We start from the raw sequence: 19,020 nt of genomic DNA on the forward strand, positions 1-19,020 counted from the left end.
AAGGTACATTTCGGTAAAATTGGTAATCAACTTCTATTTGGGCAAATAGCCCAGATCTATTGAAATCGCATTGTGTTGGCACTTTTCATGCAGAGTCTATTCATGAAATTAATTATCTTGAGTTTGAGGGATGTTTAATAATTTCAGGCTAGCCTACACCACCAATTGCACATCTATAGGCCTAATTTGTGTTGGTTGAATGATTGGCTCGGTAATTGATTGGCGCCATAATTTCATTATTCAATTACATTACCATATTTCACGTGCATTAGCGAGAAATGATATTCCATAATATTGTGAATGGAGTGCATCTCACATGGGCACATGGAATAAATGTGCCGTGCATCCATGTGTTTCTACGCGGGAGCCGTGTGTTTGTGGCCATCGGGAGGGATTTATAGCCTAATCGTGATGAATCCCCGTGGTGGCACGCGCAGGTCTTCGTAATTATGGCAGTCGTTCTAACCGAGATGGGAGAAGAGAAAAAAAACATCCTGATAGGAGGCATTTTATCTTCATCACTGGACCGCTCAATTCCAATTAATTTGACAAGATTTCCCTCACGCGAAGCGCAAATCCCTATTAAAAGACGCATACTGTAAATGACAACCCTCTAAACGCTTCGCGTGTCCGAATGAAATAGAAGAGGAGAGAAAGGGAACGACAAAAGGTTAAGACGCAGCTTCCCCAGAGTTATTTCCCGGCAGAGCGCCCTAAGCCACGGTCATTGGCCCTAAGCCAGCCCCCTCCCGAGTGCGCCTAGTGTTTCTATAGTCATTTCTAACCAATGATCAGTAGGTGTCCACATCCTAGCGTCCTCACCTCAGCACCAATCAGCCACACACAGCGACAGGAGACAGCACGGAGCTAACAGTAGGCAGCCACACACAATACACCTCGGACCAAGGAGAGGAAACACCTACAACGCACCGTTATTTCCCCCCCACCCCCCCCCTACAGCGCCGTGGTTTTATAATAATAAACCGCTTTTTCTTTTCTTCTAAAAGCTCGATAGGCTATCGCTTTAAGTTTGCTATTTTTCCTACTTTTTTTTTCTCAAGCTTTCTCAAGCCAGGAAAATAAGTCTGTAAAAATGCTCCTTTTGTTTTGAGCGCTCTTTTTCAGTGTGGCTGTGCTCTTCCCACATCCTCGCGTTATTTTTTATCTCCATCGCGCCTTGCGGTAATGTGCCGCTCTGTGTTGGCAGCAGACTGCTAGGCGTCTGGAATCTCTTCTCGCCAGGAACCTGGTAGGTAGGTGAAGCTCTTCCATTTTACCCAGTACAGGCAGCGTCATATGATATTTCTCATGCTTTACTCAGACCCCCCGATTTATGTCGGCTAAAGCTGGCGGTAAAGTGATCCAGGCGCTGTCGGATTGATTGTAACGGTTTATATGTACTGTCCAGAGCCCTCTATGGATTGTTTTTGCATGACCTTTGGTCTCCGAGTGTCTCCGACAGACCAGACTAGCGATAATTAATGGAAGCCACAGCAGCCACACAAGGGCTCGTCAGTCGTCATCGGACGTACACTATTGTGGTCCTCTCTCTGTCTCCCTCTCTCGCCCTCCCTCTCATTCTCTAAGTATCGAACATTTCTGTCTTTCTAAAGTTTGTTTACAGGCTGAGAATCGATAGCCCTGACTTGATTGCCTTTGGGCTGCGTATTTTGCTCCTGGGGTGAATTGATTAAGTAATAATGACTGCGAGCCGGACCGATCATTGAGGCATGGACGGTTTTGTTTACTGGTGGCGGTGGGGTGCTGTTGGGATGGCACACCATGGCATGTTTTTGTTTCCACCTACTATCTATCTTATCTATCTATATCTATATTATGCATTTGTATGGATAATATTTGCTTCATATTATCAGGTAGGCTGTCATTGTATTCAAACAGTTACTATTACATTTGTTTAATATTGTGATTTTAGAAGAATGATCTATTTTAGCTTTGTCCTCAAGTTGAATATTAATAAAACAAAAACGGTTAATCCATTATTTGGCATGGATTTCATCATTCAGGAATGTCATCTTGTGGTAGAGGAGATGTAAGCAGAATTACTGCTTGCTGGGCAGTTGTATTGAGAGTGGGCATGTGCTTTACTATTCTGGCTGTGCTTTAATGACACCCAATATGTTCTCTCTCTGGGGTTCCACTGTTCCTGTGTGGATATTTATCATTCATTTTGGGAGCTAGCTGTTGGGTTGTACCATGGAAGTGACTCAAAATCCTTTAGTGTTTACCTGCAATGGATTGGCTTTGGCAATTAAACAAAGACTGAAAGAGCCTGCAAAAGTTAATGGAGGGAGGGGGGGGGGGAGAGAAGTGTCTAATGGGGCTTTTATCAGTGGAAACCAATTCCAGACAGACTGGGGGAAAGGAGAGGGAGGGAAGAGAGGAAATGGAGTCTCCCCCCCTAAGGCACTTGACACTACGGTTGTCCGTGGAGGTCTGGCTTCGTGGGTTGGATTGAAATTCACCAGTGGTGGTCTCTCTCCGCTGTCATTGTAATAGAACCCGGGATCCATGAATGAATACCAGGTGCTATTAAGAGAGCGAACGGGAGTGGGTTTACATGGAAGAGACCTTATCGCTTTAGAAGAACATCAGTGATGGTGAAAATAATATACAATGTTGTCCCTCGTGAGGTGTTCAACGTGCATAGTGTTTTGGAGACTGTAGAGCACCGGGATAATGTCAGGTTGCTTTTGAAAACAGGTTGGTTTTGTGTTGACGTTCCAGAGTAGTTAGTTTCAGTGAGCATGGATGATACTTTTTGGCTGAATATTGTGCTTATATTATTTAAGTGACTGGTGTCATTTATATCCCATCCATGTGTATTTGTTTGTCCTTTGCAAGAATATACCATCAAATACATAATTGATGAGACTTATTTAAAATATATCCAGGAATCATTTAACAACCGTATTAAAAAAAATCTCTTGAAAGTCTCTTCTGACACGAAGCTAGTGCTGTCCTCTTGAGCATGCTAATTCCTGTATCCCGTTATGACATGTTGGTATGTCAGAGCTATTATATTATTGTCACCAGATAAGGATCTGCTCGCAATAGTTTGAGATGCGTTTCATTATAAAGTAGTCCGAAAGAAGAAAATGAACGACATGCCAGCTGATTGGTCAAACTTCTTTTATCAGCTTTTATCTCATGGAAAAACTTGGAGAGAGAATGGAAATGGATTAGGCTGAGGATGTTGTTTTCCTGTTGTATCTGTAATTGTTTGTTCTTTGTGTTCCAGTGCTGGAGGAGACAGAAGCAGGATGGTAACATATTGTTGGTGGTAACCAGCAGCTTCTAGTTTGACGAAGGCCACCGTTGACGGCGACCCCGGACTCTTCCCCAGTGAACCCTGCTCAACCGTCCTCCAGCCATGTCTAATATAAACAATGCTCTCTGCATTGAGAACGGACAGAACGCAGACGTTTCTCTCTTACAAAAGGATAACCTTCAGAACCTGCAGAACCTGCAGAACTTGCAGAACCTCCAGGATGGTGGATTAAGCCAGCTTTTGGATTATAACGCCGAGATGGAACGGTACCGCTCTTTCGCAAACTTTTACAAAACCAACGGCGCGTTCGGCCAGACGGCCAAGATCGCCCGCATCACAACACCCATTTTCCCCAGTGCCCGGATAGGCATGTCCCCGTGGAACTGCGATAACGCCATGCTCTGGGGGAGGAAATCGGCGACAATAAACCCTAATAGGACCAGCATGCACAGGAATGACTCCCAGAGGCCGGGGAAGCATGGCGTGCCGCCAGAAACGCTACAGCAAATGGCAAATAATAATTTCCTCTCTACCTTATCCCCCGAACACTGCAGACCTTTAGCGGGAGAATGCATGAACAAGCTGAAATGCGGCGCCGGCGAAGCAGAGATAATGAATCTCCAGGAACGTGTCGGAACTTTTTCCGCCATTCCGGCTTTAGGGGGCATCTCATTACCTCCCGGGGTCATCGTCATGACAGCCCTTCACTCCCCCGCAGCCTCGGCAGCCGTTACAGACAGTGCGTTTCAAATTGCCAATCTGGCAGACTGCCCACAGAATAATTCCTCGGCGTCCGGCGGGAACCCGGCGAAGAAGAAAAGGAAGCGGTGCGGGGTGTGCGCGCCCTGCCGGCGGCTAATCAACTGCGGCGTGTGCAGCAGTTGTCGGAACCGTAAGACGGGCCACCAGATCTGCAAGTTCAGGAAATGTGAGGAGCTGAAAAAGAAACCCGGCTCGTCGCTGGAGGTGAGAAAATAGAACCAGGAAACCGGGAGGGGCTTTCACTCCCTCCCCCTTTTCCTTTCTTTTGTTATTATCCTTCTCTCCCCTCCTTCACCGTCCTCCCTCCCTCCCCGCACTCCAAATTATTAACCTTTTCATCCAGTCACGTTTTCTAAGCCCTTGAAAATAGTTTCCATGCCCACCCATGCCTGAACATCCCCCCAGCTTCTCCAATCTGCCTACCCGCCTAGCCTAATTGGCAGTAATTAGGGGTGTTTGTGCGGAGCGCAAGCTGAGCTTGGCTCAGACACCCGGTAATTGCTGCCAGTCAGGCTGGGGCTGGAACGCATCCGAACAACCCTGGGCTTGGCTCGGCTCCAAGCCGGAGCTGGGAAATGGTTTTCAGCAGAGAGAGCGAGAGAGGGGGTGAGAGAGTCATCCCTCTCTGCACCCCGGTCATTTTAACCAATTACGGAGACCGTCTCTGGACGGCGAAGGCCGATTACCCACAAAGTACCAGGGCCGACCACCGTGAGAGTGATGGCAGGGCCCGCTGATGGCGTCCGTCTCATAACACTCCCCTAGTTTAATACGGAGGGAGGGGTGTAATGAAATAAAATCCTCCCCAGACACATTCTGTTCGCCTGATCCTATAGGAATTGATTGAGGATAGCGGGTTTTTGAGGTGAAATCATTTTCTATTCTATTTGAGGCCATTATGACCGAATGTGGATCAATCTTTTAGGGGTTGATACTTTGCACATACTTGCATACAGTAATGGTGGGCCCTAGAAAGCAATTGTGATGCAAAGATGTCTGGAAGTTTTTGGGGTGATGCACTTACAGTAATGGGATAGTGCTAGAGAAACTAGTATGGGTGTGTTTTTGATTTTTAGACCAAGGAAGGAAGGAGAGAAAATGGACAAACATAACTGACAGCTAGCGAGAGCATTTAGTTTCAGTGCCCTCTACATTCAGAGGGCAGGGCTGTTTTATTTGTTTAATTGCTGTATTTGAATTGATTTATTTGGCGCATGACATTTTGTTTCTAAAGGACTGTGGTGGAATACAGATAGTTGTAAAATGTAAGATTGTGTTCATGGTTCTGACTTCCTCTGACACAACACGGGTTTCTATTGTGGTACACCACCACAACACACTATGGCGCAGTAGGCCGGCGTGGGCCAGGGATTGGTTCAATAGTTAAGTGGCAGGTAGAGCCGAGTTAAAAAAAAAAAAGGGTCCTAATATAATATCACATGTTGAATAACTTACTGTAACAGTACGTCTCTCTTCAACGTTTAATAGTCATTGTTTACTTTTTTTCCCCGTACATTTTTCAGAACTTGGTCGTAGTTATGAATGTGTTGAAAGCTTGTTGTTCCTTTGGAGATACAGATGTACACTGAGTGGACAAAACATTAGGAACACCTGCTCTTTCCATGACGTAGGCTGAATCCAGGTGAAAAGCTATGATCCCTTATTGATGTCACTTGTTAAATCCACTTCAATCAGTGTAGATGAAGGGGAGGAGACGGCTTAAAGAAAGCATGTTGCTCCTTGTTAGACTGTTTTCTTATTGCTGGATTGCTTCCCTTGATGTTTCTTGCCTACCTTATAGAAAATAATGGAAACATTGATTCATAACTCCTAGATAATGCACAGGATCTGCGTGAATATGCAGATGGAGGCATGTTGTGGATCTAGTGAAGTAATGGCCCAGAACATCTTTTTATTATTTACTCATCATACCACCTATTTGTTCAGGATTCTGTTTGGTTCCAACAGACTGTGTATAAGAAAGTGAGATTATTTGCTGGTTCCATGCTTCAGACTGAATGTTATCATGGAATTAGTAATGATACTGTCCTGAACTGTCTTCTAGGTCTGTCTAAAGGGTTGTGAGTTAATGGTTTCTGTGTTAAAGGTACACTATGGAAGTTTAGTTTATTGTTTACCTCAAATTTTGGATTCAGTTTTGACTGTATGGTCCACGCATATACTACCCTATGTATTTATTTGGACAGTGAAGATAAAGATTTTAATTTGGCTCTATACTCCAGTATTTTGGATTTGAGATTTTACGAGGGGATAGTACAAAATGTCACCTTTTATTTGCGGGTGTTTTCATGCACATCAGTTTTACCATTTAGAAATGAAAGCACTTTATGTATCTAGTCCCCCATTTGAAGGTGTCATATTTGGATGAATTTATAATTTAGTCAAGTTAATTATTTGGTCCCATATTTCTAGAGTGCAATGACTACATCAGGCTTGCATTCAGTGTTGACTGTATGGTGCATGTGGTAAAATATTGATCACTTTGCAACCTCCATTAAACCACACAATCCTTGTTACCCGTGTTACAGGCAGGTCCGTGTTTTCCTAGACTGGTCCCTGATCTGTTGACAAAGACCTTAGGCGTTGGCTATACAGCCTGGGACCAGGTTAGTGTTATTGATACTTGGCTTGATTACCAGTACATCAACATCAGCTTTACGCCATATAACTCCTTTAACCACAAGAGACAAATTCCCTCTGCACTTCCCTCTGAAACCTGTCTGTTGTGGGTTTTAAAGTCCTACTCCGCACGCAGTCTCCTTTTCACCTCATTTAACACTCGGTTCACTTAACAAAAGGCAGATCTCAATAGGTGGTCCTGGGGGAGGGGGGCTCCTCAAGCAAGGGGGAGGCTGATGACATCACAGTCACTATCAGACCAACTCTTTGAATGCCCTACTCCTTGGAAGTTTGAAGTTGTCTAAAATACACTCTTTTGCGCAGCATTTTTTTTTTTGTCGTTGTATCCTTTAGCACGTGTGTTTACTTAGTTTTTCAACAGGAAAAGTACCAACAAAAAATCACTGCAGGATGTCGTTAAATGCTGGAGGTTACAGGTGTCCCATAGAGGCTCATTTGATGTTGACTCCACATCCCCAGGTCCTAACAGGTGTTCTCAAACGAGGTGTTCTCAAACGGGTGTTCAGGAAGACGCCCTTTCATGCCTGATGGATGGTTTGGCTGGGTTCGGGAAAAACATCCATTTGCCAACTAAGACCGTTGGAATTACCATGGAAGGAAGGGAGGGTGTGAAAAACAAAAACAAATCCAAACTTGCTTTTAAAAAAGAGATAGGTACTAGAATTGTGAGTTCTGTCATTCAGATTATGGGGTTCCTCTTGTACCGGTAATTATTATTTTTGTCCCGGTACCTGTAATTATAGAATCAGGTTGTGCCGAGGAGGCTGTGTGTGTGTTGGGGTTCAAAGGCATTGTAGAAGGTGTGAAGTTAGTTACATACCCACTTGGTTTGGATGTATTTTTGATATGTTCAGATTCAGTCATTTTTCACCACATCTCGGTGCTGTAAACAATCCTGCATGGTTCCATGTTGAGACGTAAATGTGGTGAAAATAAGCAGCACTCGAGCGAGTTTGTATAGACTTAAGCACAGGCACGCATGCAGGCACGGGGTCGCATGCAGTCAGTCACGCAGTCACGGGGTCGCACGGGGTCGCACGCAGTCACACGCAGGCACGGGGTCGCACGCAGGCACGGGGTCGCACGCAGGCACGGGGTCGCACGCAGGCACGGGGTCGCACGCAGGCACGGGGTCGCATGCAGGCACGGGGTCGCACGCAGTCACACGCAGGCACGGGGTCGCACGCAGTCACACGCATGCACGGGGTCGCACGCAGGCACGGGGTCGCACGGCGTCGCACGCAGTCACGGGGTTGCACGCAGTTACGCACAGTCACACACTCGCACGCACGCAGTCGCCACAGTCACACGCACTCAGTCTCTCGCACGCAGGGACACTCACACAGTCTCATTCACACAGTCACACTCACAGTCCCCCACTCCACACACACGTAAACATTAGCAGCTTGTACCTCTCACCTAGGAAGGGAGGAAGAGACTATAAGCTAGCGGCAGAAGCCAGTTAGATTTGGTTGTCAGTGTTTTCCACATGGGAATCACCCTGAACTAATTATATCTTAAGTAGCGCTGGATAAATGCAAATCAGAATTTTACTCACACCCCTGAAATCGGAGAGCCAATTTAATCTAATACCCCCTTTAATTTAGCGCACTAATGCAGGACCCTGGAGGATTGCCCCGTGTCACCACTGTGCTGTTCTGCAGCAGTCTGTCTGCTTCTCTTGCTCTCTCAATCTGTCATTCCCTCATTCTCTCTCTTGTCTCTTTCCCTCTCTCTTACTCCTTCTCTCAATCAATCAATCAATCAATCAATCAATCAAATGTATTTATAAAGCCCTTTTTACACCAGCCGATGTTAAAGTGCTGTATTGACACCCAGCCTAAAACAGCAAGCAATGCAATCTCTCATTCTCTCTCTCTCTCCATCTCTTCCATCTGTCTCTCTCTCTCTCTCTCTTTCATCCCTTCCATATGTCTCTCTCTCCATCCCTTCCATCTCTCTCTCCATCTCTCTCTCACTCTCCATCCTTTCTCTCTCTCTCTCTCTCTCATCCCTTCCATATGTCTCTCTCTCTCCATCCCTTCCATCTCTCTCCATCTCTCTCTCTCTCCATCCCTTCAATCTCTCTCTCTCTCTCTCTCTCTCGCTCTCTCTGTCTGACCCCATAATGGATTAGTGTGGCGTAGAGGAGGCATCTCATCCAACCTAACATTTCCCCAGCAGCTAACTCTGCCTGGTGTGGTTCTAGGGTTCTAGGTGTAGTCGGTGTTGGTGTGTCTGAGAGAACCTATACACCTCTTTATGTCAACAGGGAGTCCCATTGAGACCAAAGTCTCCTCCACAAGGGAGCCCTGCGTCCTACAGTTACACACAATGTTATTGTAGCACTGGCACTGCAGGCCAGGTCTCACCAGGGCTGTGACTCAGACCGTTTCTGAGTATACCCCAAATGCTTATGTCCTGCTTCTGAACGCATACAGTACTGGGTATGAATCTGTTGTAGCGTCTTTAGGATGCCACCTTCCTACTGAAGTGTTTCCTGAACCCATATGTTATTTTTAATTTCTTCCTTTCTTTTACTTCAGTTTTACTGCTTAGTTTGTGGAGCGCAGTCACACTGTTCCACTATAGTTGATTTTAGGGAAGGACTCAGAGTCCAGGACTAATGTGTATCCATTTCTCTATTCAGAGGTTGTATTCATAAACAGTTTAAAAGTGTGAGAGAGATGCAGCTTAAATGCACCATGAATTATTGAAAGATCGCAAGGGGCTGTCAGAGGGAAGGAGATACTCTATTTCCCCCACGTGCTAAAGCTACTATTGCTCATTGAGCGATCTTCACAAATTCATACGAGTACAATACGTGAGTTAGGACGACGACAAACTGTGATTATGGATGGTTGGCTTGATCGTTTTAAAGATGGCTGCTGTGTTGTGCACTGAGAAGTAAGGCATTGTGCATGACTCTCTTCCCCCTGAGTGAGTTGGTTTATCGTGGTGCTTTGCGACGTCACAGACCAGAGAAATGTTCAACAGCATCTTTTTCTGTTCAGTACAGGGTGAGGCCCTAAGACTCCCCATTCAGATTGTAGTACTTGGTACAGATCTATAGCGTATCCTTTTCAGTCAAACAAATTCGGAGGCCGACGGTCTGCTGCGTTTTCCTTTATTCCCAGTTTCTCTGCTAGTTCTTCACTTGACAAATGGGTGCTCTGTCGTACAATCTAACCTCTACCATCTTGCCAATAAATAAATATTATCCCATTTAGAATGATTCAATACATCTGAGATTTGTACACGATGTTAAAGGCTCACGTTTACTGCAAGATGTCAACAGCAAGAGCATGTCTTCCTAGCTTGCTTGAGAGACAAGGGGACAATTCCTCAGACATTTCAAGTAATATCTTATTGATTGAGGTTTCTGAGACTTCCAATGTATCCTTGTATCTTGTAAAACAGAGCCACTGTTCACCGCGACACTATATACTGAAAAGAGATGATTAGCTAGCCTTGGAAAGGTGTTTACAGGCTATCTCTGATACCGTGGGTTGTCTTAACATGCAGGAGCGAGAGAGAAATGTAGCACAATCCCATTCAACAGAAAACCGCTTCTCAATTAGCGAATCTGAAAGGCCACCGCCATGGCATCGGCCCCAGGAAAAACAGAGTGCCACGGAAAATGGCGGGCATGCAGCGCTCTCTCTCGTCCTCCTCTCTCTTTGTGGCGTGTTGTGAAATACATGAAATGGCGAGATGAAACGGCGGCGGTTAGCAGCGGCACAACATCCTCTGGCATAAAAAAAACAACATTTTTATTGTGATAAGACACCCTAAAATGGTGGGAGGCAGGACCTTGAAGAAAATAGAGCCAGGGATCCATCTCAAGCTTCTTAATGAGAGAGAGGCCGCGCCAAATAATCGCCGGACGCGTCGGCGGGACTGCGCCCCGAGTCTAATTTGTTTTAGGTGTGCTCAGAATAGATAAGGACCAATCTGTGGCCTTTTCTTCCCTCTCCCTCTCCCCCAACCTTTGCCTCCCTGGAGATAACGAAGAGTCGCCCCCCCCTCAGCCAATCTCTTCAGGCAGAGAGTAGCGAGGTGGAGTGGAGGGTGGCGAGAATAAAATAACCCTGAGGGACAGACGGCCTTTTAGATCGGCGGATCTTCAATCTTGTTGGATTTATTTGAGTTTTTAAACCACCGATTTTAATTTGACGGAGGTCTGAGCGAGGGGATAAAAGACGGGGGATGAGGCCCTAACCCTAACCCTCACAAGCGTGTGGTCTCAACCTGAAGGGCAACCTTAAGCTTCTGTCAAGACAATAGGATTTTGCCAACCCGAGCTGCCACGCAGACCGCTTAATTATACATATCTAGCCTCTCTTCTCCTTCCTGCAGCATTCCTGCATTCTACCCTGGGCTACTCATGAGAAGCCAGGGTCTCTCTGTCTTTTGTTCCCTTCTTGTCTTAAATTTATTTATTTTTTATCAAGAATTGTCTTGCAGCAGCGGTGCCTCTGTCAGCTTTCATTTGCAACACGGCTAGGCTGCTAGGCTATATTCCCAGTCCTGCCAGCAGCTAGCACAAAAGCTCTTAAAGAATTGATAGTTTTGCCACTGCCACCAATTAAGTCTGGGGTGTAATCGGAGGTGCCCTTACAGCCCGCGGCCCGTCCCCTCCCCCTGCCCCCGTTTTGATTTAACATCCCACGGCTCGGTGGAGAGGGGGAACTCGTTGTCATTGGCCTGAATAATAGGAGAGGAGGGATGAGGGAGCGGGGAAGAATGTGGGGGAGGGAGCGCAACGGAGCGTGGCGGGTGGACAGCGTGAAAGTGCAGGTGCTGAGGACGTTAATGTGTGGCACCTTTTAAAATTTTAAACAGATGGTAAATTATGGATGGTCGGCTCTGGCAGAGAACTTGAAGGTATCTCGACATTACTGGGAACCTGTGTGGTGTGGGGGGGGGGGGGGGTGGAGAGAGCGAAGAAGAGCAGATGTTAGTAAGTGCAACGAGGCCACTGCGTCAACCATGGCAGTTTAGATCTTAGCACATGGCTTGACAGAAGGGTATTCATCTAACCGTAATATAGTGTTCCTCAGCTATCATTGCAGATAGTTAATCATTTATAATACGGTAGGTGCAATGATGAGGTGTCTTGTTTTCAGGAAGAATCAGGAGAAAACCTGTTTGTCTGGGTCTGAAATGGCTTCCTATTCTCAATGTAGTGCACTGTAATTGACCCCTATTCCTTATTTACCAGTAGGGCGCAATATACTGTAGAGGATAGGGGGCCATTTCAAACACAGCCATTGACAAAACACTTTCCAATATCCCTCTGCCTCTCTCTCTCACCACCACCTCCCTTTACTCCGGGTCTGCTTTCAAATATGAATATTTCATGCCAAGCATCTGATACCGTGTGCAGCGAGACATTTTAAGGCTTTGTTGTTGTTGTGATAGAACCCCTCGGGGTTAGAGAACGTCACCAGAGGAGTGAAGTCAATCTCTGCCCCCCCGAGCAAAGAGGATAGAATGTATGGTCTGTTGATGACATCAGGTGGCGTATTTTCCATTCACAAACCAGGAAGTACCTTGTCCATTGAAATATAGAGCCGTTGGCACTTTTGCTGTTTACATTCAATGAGAAACGTATTGTATATCTATGGTTGTAGAACTAGAATTCACCATAGAACTGTAGAATGTTGTTCATATTCTAAAAGGAAGTCGTTTTTGGCACCATAGAACTAGAATCCAACTATATAATTAATTATTCTATGGTTGTCACACTTTGAGAGAGCTGGTTGGAGTAGTTCCACTGTGAAGAGCAGTGGGAGGATCTGGATAGTAGCTGGTTTATTTTGACGTGGTGTGACCACTTTCTGTGTCTGATCGGTGTGGAGCTGGATGACCGAGCAGATGAGTTCTGTTTTAAACGCTTTGCCTTCAGCGTATCACGTTGCACCGTTGGCTGGCTGTTTTCTGGCTACGCTGCGACTGTGTCTGTTTTAGTAGTTTGCCTGTCTTGGTGTCAATCGAAATGTGTCCGTTTTGAACCGCTTCTCCTATATCATGACGTTAGTGTATCACCGTGTCTTGTTGGCTGGCAACACTGTGAATGTGTATCTATATAGTTCAATGTTTTTTTGAGTATTTTTAGTCTCTACACCCCTCAAACTCAACTCTGGACCTCGAGGCCAGTTCCACTGCATTTTATTTCATTGTTCCCCTCTAATCAGGGGCTGATTTAGACCTGGGACGCCAGGTGGGTGCAATTAATTATCAGGTGGAACAGAACCTGCAGGTTCAGGATCTCGTAGGGTGAGAGTTGAGTAACCCTGGTCTGTACTGTAGTCTACGGTCTTAATGTCTTCTGGTTTCAGTCTTGAATTTGATAATGTATCAATATATTAATACTATTAAATAATTAAACATACTGAATGATTCTGTGTTTAATTAGCCATGGGCTATACTAATAGTGCCTTAGCGTGTGTTAGCCACGTGTTGGGTTACACATACATGTGAAAGGGAAAGGGGGATACCTAGTCAGTCGTCCAACTGAATGTATTCAACTGAAATGTGCCTTCCGCATTTAACCCAACCCCTCTGAATCAGAGAGGTGCAGGGGGCTGCCTTAATCGACATCCACGTCTTTGGCCCCCGGGAATGTGTTAATGCTTGTAAGGTCCAATGTTGTTGTCGTTTTGTATGGTCATAGTGTCTGCTAACTAGTGATAATAGTTGAACACATAATTGAGAGTTAATGGATATCACATTTTTGGCTTTTGTAAATTGTCTAATTTTAATTGGTTAATTTTCCCAGAATATTCCTCATCTCTAATGTGTGGTGTTACAGTACCTGGTTCTGCACTATAATTCACATCTCAACTACAGTGAAGAGGCTATTCAGCAGTCCTTTATTGATGAAACTGTCTGCCCATAGTCTTCATCAGGGTTTTCACAACTAAAACTGTACTGTTTGTGATGCGGTACGCTTTATCATATGTAGATTTTTTTCCATAAATATCCCTGCCTCCTAATTCAGCCCCCCCCCCAAACCCCCCACCCCCCAGTACAGACCTGTATGTTGGAGCCAGTCCTCTGCTGTGGAGAATCTGCTCCGAAGAGCTGCTCTCACTCAACGCGCGCGCACACACACATAGCTCTCCTACTTTGCATTTTGATTTAACATTTCAGAGGAGCTGGCAATATGTTGCCTCCCTTAGGCCCTCTTTCCACCAGCTACACATGGCTTCTTCTGGCCGCCACGCCAACAAGCGCTCACTGACATCGCTCGTTCAAAGGGCTGGAAGTTTCCTATACTCCAGATCCCTCAGGTACCCTGCGCCTGCACACTTGACGTGGGTCCCGGAGTTTGGTTTTCGGTTTCCTTCCCATCTAGCCTCCCCCTGTTTGCTTTCTCTCACTCACTCTCTGTCTGTCTGTTTTTCCCATTTTAGAACGCCACTGACCTCACCCTCTCTCTCTGTCTTTGTTTTGTTTTCTGGAAACCTCTGTCACCCCTAAGTACCCCAGATAGGGTTTTCTCCCAGTGGAGTGTTGGATAGCTCTCTGCAGAAAGGCTGGGCCGGACTGCTAGTTTCACAAGGGGAATTAGGTTAATTAGGCTAATTTAAATGGAGTCCTGTGCTGCTGTATGACGGGATCGTGGTCAGTAGTAGGGTACAAAGTATTAGAAATGTTTTGGTCTGTGAAACAAACATATTGAGTTTCTTATTGGACAATTCCAGACTAGCACTTCCCTGTTTCCAAATGTTTTCTCCATACTGAACACAGCCAATGTGATCTTATCTTCTGTAGGGCTGCAGACGTAAAGGGGGCCTAACCCCCCCCCCCCACACACACACCCTCTGTAGTAGGGTCAGCCCCCTCTGACTGTATGTGTTGGGATTTACCATCCGTGATAAATGGGGGTGGTTGTCTGAGCAGTGTTCGAGAGCATCAAGGACTTTTTTAATTTGAACCTAAATATCTTTCTAATGTATCAGACGGTGAGTGCCTTTTTAAACAGTGGGATCAGTGTGATTCGTTCGTTCTTTGTCAGGGAGGCTGAATAGCGAGTACTTTTTATATTGAATTAGTTTCTTTACAGGGCTCAAAATAATACATTCTTCATACTAAAAAGGAATAAAATATGTACAAATCCTGCTTTCAAAGCTTTCTGTCCCTTCATTGTATTGGATTTTGATGACGAGTGGTGTTTCTAGGTTGAAATCAAATCAAATTTATTTATATAGCCCTTCTTACATCAGCTGATATCTCAAAGTGCTGTACAGAAACCCAGCCTAAAACCCCAAACAGCAAGCAATGCAGGTGTAGAAGCACGGTGGCTAGGAAAAACCTAGAGGAACCAGGCTATGAGGGGTGGCCAGTCCTCTTCTGGCTTTGCCGGGTGGAGATTATAACAGAACATGGCCAAGATGTTCAAATGTTCATAAATGACCAGCATGGTCAAATAATAATAATCACAGTTGTCGAGGGTGCAACAAGTCAGCACCTCAAGAGTAAATGTCAGTTGGCTTTTCATAGCCGATCATTGAGAGTATCTCTACCGCTCCTGCTGTCTCTAGAGAGTTGAAAACAGCAGGTCTGGGACAGGTAGCACGTCCGGTGAACAGGTCAGGGTTCCATAGCCGCAGGCAGAACAGTTGAAACTGGAGCAGCAGCACGGCCAGGTGGACTGGGGACAGCAAGGAGTCATCATGTCAGGTAGTCCTGAGGCATGGTCCTAGGACTCAGGTCCTCCGAGAGAGAGAAAGAGAGAATTAGAGAGATCATACTTAAATTCACACAGGACACTGGATAAGACAGGAGAAATACTCCAGATATAATACAGCTCAATACATTGATACAGCTCAATACATTGGTAATCAATGTTGGACTGTGAGTGTTTGATTTTTATTTTACACTAGGCTATTTTCATTCGAAATAATACCTATTTTGATATTACGGACGTTAACACATTATGGCAGTGAAGTGTGACTGACTATAGCATTGACAGTAGAGCTATACTGTGAAACATATAGCATAAAGAATAGGACTACCTTTCCATGTTTAGACTATGTTTTACTCTTACTGGGTCACTTGATAGAAATAGAATCCCTAGAATGGTAACAAAAAAAAAATTGAACCTTGGCAATTTGACTGGTACACTCATGGGAATGTCTGTTCTTGTCATTCTAACTCAATGGTTCCACCTCCATTCCATTGCCAGCCCAATGCTAAACTGGATAAAACTGTACATTTCCACTCCACTCGTCCCCCAAGACGACATTAGTCCCATTGGCTATCTTAATGTAAATCTGCTGCTATGGTGACGCCGTAAAGTACAGCTCCTATAGGAATACTGTAGTGTAATTATGTTCCCCCACATTAGCATACGGTGGCCCAGGAGAGTCAAACTGAGCAGGGCCTCCGGCGGCACTTTGCCATATGGTTGTCTGGGTCTCTCAGGGCGATATTTGGCTAGGCTCTTGCAGAAGGTCAAATATCAAGCCGGAGGACCGCGCCAGTATTGCATCTATGCTAATTGCCCTCCTTCTCTCTCTCTCTCTCGCTCGCTCGCTCTCTCTCTCTCGCTCTCTTTCTCTCTCTCCCCTTCTGTTTCTCATACTCTCTTCCTTCGCACAATCGCTTATCTGTTCTCTCTCTCTCTCAATCCCTCTCCTGTGACCACCAGCTCTCTTAAGCACACCAACATACGCCCCTCCACTCCGTATCGAGCGGTCAGCAAAAGCCTCCCAAATTCCTCATTACTCACGAAACATCCGCAATACACTTAGCTTGATATGCTCCAAGGATGCATGCTCAGTCGGAGCGTGGGACGTGCGCTCTCGCCCGGTGAGCGCCGGGGCAGCTTTAACCCACTGTTATACTATTAGAGGAGTGACTTGGGTAACTCGGGTTCTCTGTCTGCTCGTATTAGTGCAGTGTTGCAGACTGGTTGGTTGATGTCTTTTTGAGGTGGTGTCTGTCGTGCGTTCTCATTGGAAGACAGATGGTGTGGAAGAAAGATCTGGCTCAGGTGAAAATAACACGGTTTATTTCAACGTTTTGCTTCCTGGACATGCTGCTTTGGGATAGGCCTATTCAAGGGCCAATAGAATAGCTTGCATACCTGTCATTTATTAATATGCTATTTGATGCGTCTCGCTTTGCATTTTTTTTCTTTATTATATTGCAATCATCTTTATCAGCTGTTTTAATAAGAGGCTAAAGTCATTTCAAGGACATTTATGAGACACTTCTCTCAAAAGGCTTGTTAAAGGTGTCCTATAGGGGTTTGACTATAGCACTTACAGGATCATTATAGAAGTACAACGTTACATAACAGTGTGTGTGTTCACCTCCTGTATGGTCTGCAGCCATTTTAAGACCTGCCTGGAGGCTTTAAATCTCGACTGCTTCAAGTTCAAGAGCTCTTAATTGTTTAAATATTCATGACCTGTTAATATTTATTTACCATTTTCTGAGTCTTTTTATTTGATTTGAAATAAAGATCTTAAAAGGTTTTTGTTACTCGGGTGATATGTCTATCTGACTGCCCTTTACAGTTGTATTGCTACACTTAGTCATCGTGGGTGTTGAGGAAATATGGGGGTTGATATCCTGATAGCTATCTGTTCTGATAGGCCTAGGACTCATGCCTAGTGAAAAGAGAAGAGTTTATCTATAGGCTTGGCCCGACTTTTTCATTCCCATAGCTGGGCTGCACTCGGCAAGGATTTTACTGCCCTTATGCCCTTACTAGTAGATGGGTTAGCAGAAACATACACCTCTTAGAATTAAGAATGTTATTTAAGCAATAAGGCCCGAGGGGGTGTGGTATACGGCCAATTTACCACGGCTAAGGACTGTTCTTAGGCACGACGCAACGCCGAGTGCCTGGATACAGCCCTTAGCCGTGGTATATTGTCCATATACCACAAACCCCCAAGGTGACTTATTGCTATTATTAAACTGGTCACCAATGTAAAAATAAATGTTTTGTCATACCCGTGGTATACCATGGCTGTCAGCCAATCAGCATTCAGGGCTCGAACCGCCCAGTTTATAATATAGGATAAATCATTGTGGTTTTGTTAAATTACAAATGTGTTAGATCATTATTTTGGTATGATTCATAGATTTCTAAGTAAAAGCCTAATTGTCTTTGATAAACATGCCAGAATATTGCTGCTGCACTGTGACTATTGCTGCTGCACAGCCGTTCTGGCTAACACTAGTTCATCTGCAAACGGGCTCGGCCACAAAACATACTGCTAATCCACGAGGAAGAGCGACGCATCTGATACTGCAGAGGAAGAGGAGGATTTCATCTCAGCGCAAATGGTTTATTCCCTTTGCGACGTCTCAGCTCCCAGCCCCCCTCCTCCCCCTTTACCTTATCTCCAGCAGTACCAACAGACCAACCCAACACCTTTTGATGGTTATCGTTGCATAGGTAATATTCTCTCTGGCTGAAGATAGATGTGGAAGGGGGGTGTTTGCGTTATGGCTGACGTTTGACGCAGGGAAGGCGGCCGAGGGGGTGGGTGTGTGTGTGTGTGTGTGTGTGTGTGTGTGTGTGTGTGTGTGTGTGTGTGTGTGTGTGTGTGTGTGTGTGTGTGTGTGTGTGTGTGTGTGTGTGTGTGTGTGTGTGTGTTGGGAGGGGAGCAATGGCGTGTGGGTGACTAGGTGAGTGGTCTGTCCGTGATGGCGGCCTTGGATGGATGGATGGATGGATGGAGGAGTAGGGTTATAAGCAGGCTTTGGGTGGCTGGAATATTGGCTAGAAGCGTCGATGAGATCTCAAGCACGCACGTAAACACACACGTCTCACTCACACACCCACACCCCTCAGAGTGCAGGTGGTGATGGATTGCCGTACCTTCCAGGTGTGAGTCTCTGCAACGCCCCAATATTCCCTCAGAATGACGTGACAGGCAATATATAACCCATCAGTTAAGGCTGACTGCACCGCTGCTGAAACTTTCTTTTTCCAGGCAGGGAGAACTGGGCTGTGTCCCAAATGCACCTTATTCCCTACTTGGTGCGCTACTTTTGACTAGAGGCCAATTGTCCCTGTTCAAAAGTGATGTACTATACAGAGGATAGGTTGCCATTTGGGACACAGCCGTGGAGAGTGGCCCAGAATCTGTGACTAGGCTACACTTTGGTTGGTTCTGACAGCTTGAGTTTCTTTCCTTTTTTTTTGTTCTTCACATCCTTCCTCCTTACCTTTTTGTCTGCCTCCACTTAAGAGTTTAAAGAAATTCATCAAGGTAATTTTTTTCTCCCTTTTAACCGTTTAATTTCAAGATGTTACGACATGATGAAGGGGCCTA

The 19,020-nt window shown here is 45.4% G+C and overlaps 1 protein-coding gene across 4 annotated transcripts in view; it reads left to right on the forward strand.

Moving 5' to 3' along the window:
* Positions 1–342: 342 nt before the first annotated feature.
* The window catches only part of LOC106610359 (CXXC-type zinc finger protein 4), a 31,076-nt gene continuing 12,398 nt past the window's right edge, over positions 343–19,020 (forward strand). For 2 of the 4 annotated variants that reach the window (XR_001329892.2, XM_014209674.2), the window contains exons 1-3: positions 344–1,253; positions 3,260–4,255; positions 6,601–6,678. Coding sequence is in view for 3 of the 4 variants with exons in the window: in XM_014209674.2 (XP_014065149.1) it covers positions 3,392–4,255; positions 6,601–6,678 (942 nt within the window). In the remaining variant the exon portion in view is untranslated. Of the gene's footprint in view, positions 1,254–3,259; positions 4,256–6,600; positions 6,679–19,020 lie in introns of all 4 variants that reach the window. The other 2 variants (XM_014209676.2, XM_014209680.2) reach the window with 2 other exon arrangements.

Source organism: Salmo salar, chromosome ssa08, assembly GCF_905237065.1.
Source record: "Salmo salar chromosome ssa08, Ssal_v3.1, whole genome shotgun sequence".
Lineage (NCBI taxonomy): Eukaryota > Metazoa > Chordata > Actinopteri > Salmoniformes > Salmonidae > Salmo > Salmo salar.